This window comes from Magnolia sinica, chromosome 5 (assembly GCF_029962835.1).
Source record: "Magnolia sinica isolate HGM2019 chromosome 5, MsV1, whole genome shotgun sequence".
NCBI classification, from domain to species: Eukaryota; Viridiplantae; Streptophyta; class Magnoliopsida; order Magnoliales; family Magnoliaceae; genus Magnolia; species Magnolia sinica.
In genome coordinates this window covers 76,450,919-76,461,893 of record NC_080577.1, presented here as the reverse complement: position 1 = coordinate 76,461,893, position 10,975 = coordinate 76,450,919, and the positions used below count along the sequence as shown (strand labels likewise).

The 10,975-nt window shown below is 38.2% G+C and overlaps 1 protein-coding gene across 1 annotated transcript in view; it reads right to left on the bottom strand.

The window, feature by feature from the left end:
- Positions 1-4,898: 4,898 nt before the first annotated feature.
- LOC131246166 (autophagy-related protein 16) overlaps positions 4,899-10,975 on the bottom strand; it is a 64,071-nt gene continuing 57,994 nt past the window's right edge. Inside the window, exon 5 of the mRNA XM_058246074.1 lies at positions 4,899-6,120. Coding sequence (XP_058102057.1) covers positions 5,098-6,120 — 1,023 coding nt within the window. The 3' untranslated portion in view covers positions 4,899-5,097. The remainder of the gene's footprint in view (positions 6,121-10,975) is intronic.

Below are 10,975 nucleotides of genomic sequence, written 5' to 3'. Positions count from 1 at the left end.
GAATGGGGAATAAAATCACACCATGCCCAAGCTCCATTCAAATCACATGGAGTATTCTTCAAATCATATGAAGAAGAGAAAACATAGCTTTTTTTGTTTTTTCAAAATAATGGCATTAGGGCTTCACACACCCATTTTTATCTTTTATAATTTCAGAAAATACCTTTTACAAAAAGATGCTTCAGACAAGATTCTCAACATAAAAATGCTTGATAAATTAAAAGTTGTTCCTAACTCCCTAATCTCAACACAAATATAAGGTATACCAAAAATAACAAGCATGTAAGCAATCTAAACAACTAAACTATTTCGTGGCCCATGGGGGTCCACGATCAAGATGTTGGATGATGATAATCCAATGATCCGATCTTCGTGTCCACCCAATCCAATGGTCCGATGTGTCTATCAAGCTCCTATATGCAGCCCAAGTGCATCTTCCCAGTGTGGGGTCTTCAAAGATGCACGAACATGCACGTGGGATCTTCAATATGGCTAGGAATATGAATTGGGCCAAGTGGGCCCCATGTAATGGTCGTCTAGCCATAAGAAGGCTGGCGCAACCCTTCTCTAGTATGGTGCTCAGATGTCCTCATCAATTTCCCTCGGCTGATGAGATTTCGTCTCTGGCGAAATAAAGCTGCAGTGATGCTTGAGGAGATCTGGGTCTCGTCGCTGAAGCTCTGTCTTTGTGATCCACATACTGTCTGACTTTGGTCTGCTCTTCCACTTAATAAGGTACTCCTGGCAACCGCCATATCGTATGGAAACTGCTTCATCATCTAAGATGTCCTTTATCTCCTCTCTTCTCGTAGGTATGGATGGTACAAATGGTAAAGGTTGAGAAGAGGTGTCAGGTAATGGCTATGGGTTATGGGACAGGTTAGGGGCATCATCGTTAAAGTTCATGCGAGGGGTAGGGGAAGGTGCATGAAATGGTACAAGATCTTCCACATTAAATGTGGAACCGATACCCATGTTAGGTGGAACATCTATCAAGTATTTAAATCTAGTCTTTTCAAGATTTTTTACGGTCTAGCACTACGAGCTTGTAATTTTTTTATGGTTCCCTATGGAAACCTTTTTTGACGTATTCGAATCATGATTTCATCACTCATAACAAATTCTTTAAACCTATGATGTGAGTAAGCAATCATTTTGTATGTTTCATTACTTATATTGATTCTTTTTCTAATCTCCACATGCAAGTCATGCATATGTCGTGTAGATGCATGTGCAGACTCTAAAGGCCTATGGAACACTGACATGGGTATGCAATCTATAGGGGTCATAAGCTCATATACTTGTCTTTCTAGATCCACTTTCTCCTCAGGACTAATTTGATCATGACGAAGGTTTGGTAGAGTCAACGTGTGAATGTCCCGCATGGGTGTAAGCTCATCCAATATATCCTATGGAAAGACAATACTAGACTCCAATACCAGACTCACCTCAGGTAATAACTCCACACTAGACTCCAATACTAGACTCTCCATAATAACCTTAGGTGTGACCTCACTTGCCACGTGGGCATACAATTTTAATCTTTCTTTTAGACTCTTTGACATTAACTATAGGAAGAGACTCAAGCTGGACTTTCGTCACATCTTCAAAACCACATTTCTTGACGTCCACTTTTTTTTGGGTGCTTTTAAGTGAGAGAGGCTTCAAGACAATCCTATTGCCTTCATATAGAAACGTACATGTATTTGAGCGACCGAATAGTGTTACATCCCTATCATACAACCAAGGCCTACCCAAAATGATGTGGCCTATATCTCTAGGCCAAACATCACACCACGTGTCCGTATATGAACCAAACTTTATGGGAATGGGACAACGGTGAGAAACCGGAACGAAGATGCATCAACCCATGAGAATCGATAAGGCTGAGGGTGAGGAATGACTAGCATACCTAAGCGGTCCATGGTGTTAGCAGAAACCACATTGATGCAACTGCTACTATCAATGATCACCTTACAGTTTTTACCACCACACTTGGCATAAGTGTGGAAAATTGAATTCCTGTGCCAATCATCACTTTTTACAATATGGTTTAAGGCGTAGCTAACAATTGCAAGTGGCACAGTCTCAATCCTTCAATTTAATCCCCAGCTTGTGATTGGACATTGGGTTCACCTGAAGAGATGCTTCAAGATGATCAACACATGCATTGGTCACGGTCAATTGAGTCACGGTGGTCCTATTGTGCGCTTTAATGGCCATCAGACGGAGGTTGATAGCATTAAGAGCCTCGACAATCTGCTCTAGATTCATAGTGGAATGTAGACCAAATACAATCTAGAACGAGTGTGCATACACAAGGTAACTCTAAAAGGGAAACTTAGATCTTAGGGTAATGTTATGACAAAGATAAAACCAACCTAGATATCAAACTGGACACACTAGAAACACTAATCTGAAAATTCAGGAAGCCGTTAACCTAAAATATTATGTTGAAAATTCAGTAGGATAACAATCTGAGAGTACTAAGCTAAAATTTTAGCAAGAATGTAATCTGAAAACTACAAACTGAAATTCAGCAAGGCGGCAACCTGAGATTACTAGGCTAAAAATTCAGCAATGGTAATGTGGAGAACACAAGCTGAAAATTCAGCAATGGGACATTCAAAACTAAGAACAAAATTCAGCAGGATCAACATAGATTCCATATGTAATGTATATTCTACACCCTAGATGTAAATTCTACCCTAAATGTGACTCTAACCTAAGTGCAACATAAAAATCCTATACTAAACCTATAGCTCTGATACCAAATTTGATGCAGGACACATGATTTAATCCTAGTATGCAACATGGAGATTATGAAAGAGTCCATAAAGTAATTCAATTAACAAAAGATGCTAACCTACCATGTAATTAAGAGTAAATAATAAGAAATAAAATTTGATTTAACCAAAATCACATGCCCGCATGCTAAGAAATCATATAAATTAATTAAAATTAGGCTCAATGGAAGGATTGAACTTCCAATTTAGCATAAGCACGTTCCACACTCAAGGGACTGATAAAATTTGAATTTTTTTTTTTATAATTTGGGGAAATGATGAAATTGGGAATAAATTGGGCGATTTGGTTAAGTGGGTTGATGGATTTAGGTTTTGGTAGAGGGTAATTAAGGTTTTAAATGAATGAAAGTTACGGATTTTGGGGTCCTCAATGGTTAATTTTGGTTGGTATTGAAGTTGAATGATGAAAAGTTAAAGAAAAATATGATTTGGATGTTTTGGATAATAAGGGAAGAAGAGAAATGAAGTTTTTTGAAAAAATACCTCTTTGGATAGAAAGGAAGAGAGAATGAAATGATATATGGAAGTCTCGCACCTTCATTGAATGGGGAATGGAATCACACCATACCTAAGATCCAAATTACATGGAGTATTCTTCAAATCACATGAAGAAGAAAAAAGATAGTTTTTTTTTTTTCAAAATAATGGCATTAGGGCTTCACACCCATATTTCTCTTTTATAGTCTCAGAAAAGACCTTTTACAACAATGCTCTCAGATAAGATTCTCAGCATAAAAATACTTAGTAAATTAAAAGTTATTCCTAACTCCCTAATCTCAACACAAATATAAAAAGCATATAAACAATCTAAACAACTAAACTATTTCGTAGCCCATGGGGGTCCACAATCAAGATATCCGATGATGATGATCCAACGGTCCGATCATCGTGTCCACTCAATCCAACAGTCTGATGTGTCTATCAAGCTCCTATATGCAGCCCACGTGCATCTTCCCAGTATGGGGTCTTTAAAGATGCACGAACATGTACGTGGGATCTTCAAAGTGGCTAGGAATGTGAATTGAGCAATGTGGGCCATATGTAATGGTCGTCTAACCATAAGGAGACTGGCTCGGCCCTCCTCCTTTGGTGTGGTGCTTAGATGTCCTCATCAATTATCCTTCAAAAAGAAATTTATTGTAAAAGAGGCAAATGTTATCTTTTCAGTCAAGTGATACATTCTATAACACTTACTAAGAAACTAGAAACTATGTAACAATTCATTGATAACTATTGTTTAACCTTACAAGTGAACAGAGATTTCATGCTCCCAAATCCTACATATAAATATAGCAACTACAAGGTATTCCGAAAAGGTAACAGTGGACGTAACAACCACCGCTAGCCCCTGTAATGGCCGTTGTGGTCCCTTAAAAAATAAAAAATAAAATAAAATAAAAAACTGAAGAAAACCTATATCGGCCCCGTTAGCAGTTATGAGTTGTTGTTTCTGTAATGGCCGTTATGTCCCCATAATGGGTAACAGTGACCACCATTATCATTACGTAACAGCCATTATGTAACCGTTTTTGCATACATTGATATGTTATGCCAAATATTCTTTGGCAGTGCAAATCATATTAAGAAGGCCCACAATCTTCTCATGGAAACAATCAAAACCCTCCATCAGCAATGTAGTATGGAGCTCTTACAAACAGACTGATGATTCTCATTGTTGCGTATCTTGTAGGTGGAAGCAACAAAAACACAGTTGTTATGCAACACAATACTTGATTTTGAAGGGACTTGACAAATGGCATGTAATGTTTCAAAGTGCTTATTGCTTAAATGTAGCCTACATATTAAAACTAATGAAAGGGGAAGAAGGGAAAAAAAAAAAAAGAGTAGATCGGTACAAAAATATTCACACAGCTGAACGATTATGGTGTTTGCTTGATTCATCAAGACATATTGCCATATGATACGTTGGGACTTTAGCCTTTGAATATGGGTTATCTTCCAATAATTCAAACCGCTCAAATGACAAGCCTCGCTTTGTATGGTGGAAAGAGCCAAAAAAGAGAGAAAAAAAAAAAAGCCTCCATTGGATTATTTCAACCCGTTGATAATTTGGCTCATTTGCTTTGGACATGAACAGTCATCATAACCTTTATATAATCAATGGGCACATCCAAGTAGAGCCCTATCAAATATACGGTTTGGGTCATTGAAAAAGGTAAAAATTCAACAGTTAAAGAGTCCCGACATATCTTGTTGTAATAGATTGAGATGTATTCAAGCAAACCTCATCCATTATTACAACATAAAAAATCAGTGACAATGATACTCATCATGTCCATATGCACACAGTTCCATTCTTATCAGCAGATGCTAGGGGCTTTCCTAGCCAACTCCATGAACATGAAAGAACGGGAGCAGTGTGTCCCTTTAGAGTGCTCACGATGTCTGCCCCTGATCTTGACCAAACATAAACAGAGCCATCGGAGAATCCTGCTGCGACATAGCTGTCATCAGCACTGATGCATGAACGGCTCCAATTGGATGCCACTTTGTTGCCATTTGCTCTTAGTGTGCCACAAACTTCTAGAGACCGCACGTCGAAAAGATTGTGCAAATTGTCCCTCCCACTAGTCAACACAATGCTACCACTATGAGATAGAGAGATTGATGTGACAGGCTGTGCATGAGCAGCAACTTCACTGATTAGCTTTCCTGTCTGAATATCCCACAAACGAAGGTTCCCATCAACATGACCCGAGCATATGGTTTGACCATCCATGCTGAAGCAAAGAGTATTGCAGTTGCTGTATGAGATGAGGGTGTTGATGCAATAACCTCTCTGCAGATCCCATACTTTTATAGTTCGATCATAAGCAGCACTCACTACATTGCGGCTAGAAACTTTGCTTGCATCGACAGCACAGACCTTATCTGCATGGCCTGTTAGAGTATGACGGACACGACCGGATCCCACGTCCCACACAAACAAGTTGTTCGAGCTGCTTGCTGCAATGACAGATCTGTTATCATGAGTAATGGAGAGATCAAGAACAGAACCAAGGCAACCATAAAGAGTGCTGCTCAGTGTCCCGCTCTTTGTATCCCATATTTTAACCGTCTGGTCCTGGCCTCCAGTAATCAACTTATCAGTATTGTATTCAAACAAAAGGGAACCACAACCGCCTGTGTGAGCACTAAGCTTGTGTTTGCATGTAGTCGGAATAGTTGATTCCACAAAGTTCTCGGCACCTACTTCACTTTGGCGGATTACACCATCAACTTGTAGTCGTGCAAGTTGTTGTATGCTGCTAGCCTTGACCTGATCCATCATGTCTTCGTATAATGCATTAGCCTGTAAGCAGAAAGGAGAGTGTGATCAATAACAGAATTAATAGATTCTTTTTTGGAATAATCAGTTAATCTAACTATATTAGATAAAGACAAACAAAATGAGCATTAGAAGAAGATAAATTCCCATGGGATGGAATGACAATAAAAGTCAAGTAATTGTCAGCTCAATAACGATGAAAACAATACTTAGCATACCCAAACAAAAGACAGGAAAGAAATGGCAAAACACCTAAAATAATAAAGCAAAAGAATAATGCAGATATCACGAACATGTGTGTGTACATCCGCCTGCCCTTGGTTTGGGCTGTGGGCCTTTCCACTGATAAGTTTTATGTTATCTCTTAGGGTTTTTTTTTTTTTTCCTGTTTCTAATTTTTCCCTTTTAATTAAGGGTATTTTATGTAATTTGCATATTTTTTCTTATAAATACGAACGGGTTGGACGTCCAACCCTACTGGTCTTTCTTTTCTTTCCAAGTGTTTTTTACTTTACATGGTATCAGAGCAGATTTCTCAACCACGGCAAGTCTCGTGGCTACACGGTGTCTCTTATCTCTTAAGAGCAACGCATAAACACTATTTAAGGAATGTAGAGTAGATGAACCAAGAATCTAAGCCCACACAGGTTCAAAATCAGAACTAAGGCCTGCTAAAAACTTGAATATTCTATTTTTCTCAATATTTCATTTATATGCCTCTACATCAGTGATATAAGCAAATTGAAGATCATCCAGGAAAGGTAGTTCCTACCACAAACCTTGTATCTTAGCATAATAATCAGAAACTGAATAATCCTTGTCTCAAAGTCCCAATCCCCTACTAAATATTGTAAATCCGAGCCATATTATTCTAATCAAGATATACTTCATGAGTAGTCAACCAAATCTCACAGGCAGTAGATAATAAGAAATGAGAAAGGGTACCTTGATGCTTATTAAGGGAAAGGGCAGCAAATTAGTTGAATATCAGTTTCAAGATGGCCATATCAGCTGTATAACTATATTAGCCACCCCTAGTATGGAGTTGAACAGGTCTGTCATGAAAAAATGGGTTGTATCAGCCGATATAGATTAAAACAACCCATTTCAGTGTCGGAATGGGGCCAACACAACCGATACAAGCCAATACAGGCCATATCGGTCGCCCACACAGACACATGCTCATCGGCACACTTGCGTACCCACAGACACGCACAAGCGCAGGCACCCCACACACATACGCATGCACGATACTATATGACACATTCCAATATTCTCAAGCTTGAGCCAATGTTGAACTTACATATTAGTTATTGGGGAAAATGCATCAACAATACAATCTGATGTTGTGTGGCTGCATCAAAATGTATCAACGATACAAACAATACTTTCCAATACATTGTCAAATCTCTATAAGAAAGTTTTGATCATATCAAAAAATGAATTTATTGTGACACATTCCTAATATAATATAGCCTGATAAATTAAACCTTCCGTCACTGGTTATTATAGCACATGGCCTAACCATATCAATTTTCCAAGACATCAATGTCTACATCCTCATCTCAGCAATGCCCATCCTCTATTTTTCCTCCTAATTGCCCAACTGGAGTTCTTGATTTTATAAAGTTCCCCCATTAAGTCATATTGGTGTGAGTGGATAACACTCTAAGGGCCACATCCCACAAAGCTCTAACTCTATTAATCATGAAACACATCAATTAGAGGTTCTCTCGCTATTGATTCATGCTAACATATTGCATCTATAATTATTCCTCCCAAAGATGCATTCCAAATACTCTACCTTGCTTACACTAATTTTTAAACATCAAGGCTCCTTTCACTATTGATTCATGCTAACATCTTGCATCCATAATTATTCCTCCCAAAGATGCATTCCAAATACTCTACCTTGCTTACACTAATTTTTAAACATCTAGGCTCTAGAGCCTTCCTACAAACCTATATAACATTCGCCTCCTCTCTTGTCCCATCAACCAAAACCACTCCATCTACAAACAACATATACCAAAGAACCTTTTCCTCCAATTCTATGGTCTTTAATTTTTTTCTATCCAATAAATCTTGAATGCAGAACATTGATTTTAAATTAATTTTTTTGTCAACTTCCTTATAGTATAGATTATTTTCTAAGTTCGATAACATGATAGTCAACATCCTTTTCCATTTTTATAATTATTTCTCTTCTTAGAAAAATGTGATCAAATCTTATGAATTACCAGTCAATTTACTATTCGATTCAATTTGACCCCAAGAGCAATTTATGATACAATACAATAATGATTATGAAAACATTGCCTACATCTATTCACATCCCTAGTGCAAAACCTTTGCTACTTGTGTTTCCTGTCTTAGGAACATTTTGTGCCAAGGGGGTTTGGCTTTGGGGCTTGTGTTTGGAGTCTTCTACATGGCTACAACGATGAGTTAGTGTTTACCATATCAACGATATTGGCTGATATGTCACCCAATATTATCGATATCGCAAGTCACCAATACGATATCCCTGTGGAGTACCCAAAATCCATGGTATCACATAAGGCAATGTATCGCTTGATATCGTGAGATATCGCTGAGATCACGATATATTGTAGTTTATCGCTTTAGTCTCTTTTACTTTTTTCGGAAGTATCGATACCATATATCGTCAATACCATTAGGGAATTTTGCTCTCAAGTGAAGGAAAAAAAAAAAAATCAATTTTTCTTGTTTTTGCTACATTCTTTCCTCCTCTAAACACTTCTCGAGTGGATTTCAGTCCATCCTCTTCAATCATTTCGAAGAAAAAATGCATTTTCATGCCGGAATTAGGATCAAATTCAATTTGGGGCCGGTTTTGATTCGGTTGAGTATTTATTTTTTTTCATCCCCCCCCTTTTTTTTTTTGTTTAAATCATATCAAATCAGTGCCAACTGGTTAGAAATGCATGATTATTCATTTTTTTTACATGGAAAATCAAGGATTTCAACCTTCAATTTCGAAATTTGAGGCTAGGTAGACTGATTTTGGAGAAATTAGGAAAAAAATCAAAAATTCTGCAATTTTTCCCAAATTGATTCCGATTTTACTGTCCAAACACGAAATCAAACATGTATAAGGCCTGATCTACTTATTCTAATAGTTTTGGATAATTTTTGGGGAAAAATATTTTTTTGATTAAAAAATAGTTAAAAATATTAAAAATTATTTATTTTTCAAAATTCCACTTCTAAATTTATACTTCTTTTGGTTTTGAATATATTGGTAGTGTTTCCATAAATGTCTTCTTATATTTTTGAATTATATGAATTGACTTTGAATATAGTTGCGTCAATTAAGTCAAACAGCTTTTGAATAAATTTAGACCTATATAAAGGAAACCTATTATGTGCACATGCTTTTTGTGATGTTATGGTTTAAAAGTGTGTATTAAATACTATTAATGTCTTCTTTAACAATCTCAGGAGTTTCATTGAAAAATTCGACCAATTTCCCAATGTTTCCCCATGTTTCCCAACAACAACGATACATTACCCGATATGAACGATATATCCCATGCGATAACCGATATGTATCCTTATCCCAAGGATGCGATACGATGTGCGATACTGATACAGTAAACATTGCGAAGAGGATCACTTGACCACCCAACTTGGGTCTACATCAAGTTCATCCAACCACCAAGGCCACGTATCTACACTGACAAGGTTCATCTTTCCACCCAAGCTGGATCATCCACACTGATGAGGTTCAAATGACCACCCAAGCCAAGTCAAACCCGACAACCCTTCTTTTGGCCATCTTAATTAGACAATCCATGCTAGTCATTTCTACTTCTCAACTAGTGTTGATTTGTCACTTTCTAGACTTAACTCTTCTTCTGATCATCTTGATTGTTATTAGGCAATTACTTTCTAGATCACCATACTAATGACGTTGCTCTCTGATGCAGGACAATTAACCACTTGCTCTAAAAGCTCGAACTGATAGAGAGTGGTGAATCAATCCTTTCTCTTATAGCCCAGGCCCCACATCACATGGGTTAGGACCTCAGCCAAACCTCCTTGTGGGCCCCACTTCACATGGGTTTCTGCTTCACACGGGCCACCCACCCCGAGTGTGTCCCCGCTTCCCACGGGCTACCCCACTTGAGCCCAGTGTGAAAATGCCCCTGCATTACTCTCCCACTAGAGACCTAGAAGACACTTTCAACGATGTTGTTGTCCTCAGTCCCCAGACCTACAAATCCAACATCCCTCACCAGTGACCTTTAATCTTACAAGGGGCTTGATTAGATCTAAATGAGATCCATCCAACCGACTAGGCCCAAGTCAAACCCCACGTCCCTCCTTTTTGCCACCTTGGCCAAACAACACACAGCTAGCTTCATCTACTCCTCAACCAACTCTGGTGATCTCTTTACAAACCTAAACACTCTTCTTCTAGACATCCTTGTCGTTGTTATTTGCAGTTACTCAAAAAGATCCAACAATGTTACTAATGATGTAGCTCCCAAACTAGAAAACGTTTTCAGTTGCATTGTTATTCCTGCTTTCCAGACATGAAAATCCAATGACCCTCGCAACAGACACTGTCTTCCGCGGAACTTGAGCAATTTTATGATTCTCCTCTTTGGATAGATCCACCTCCAAATCTTTTTTCAACTTGATTACAGGATCATCTTCCCATCATAGAACTGTCTTCCCCTCGATCCGATCTTATAAAGAGACCCAACCCCCATGGGCTCACCACATAATAGCATTAAGATGATTGTGCCAACATGGTGGACAGAAAGCATCCTTGCTTTGTCAGACTGGCTAGGCTCATAGACATATTACAAGGAATCAAGGTTCATAGGTCGTAGCTTTATAGCTTTTC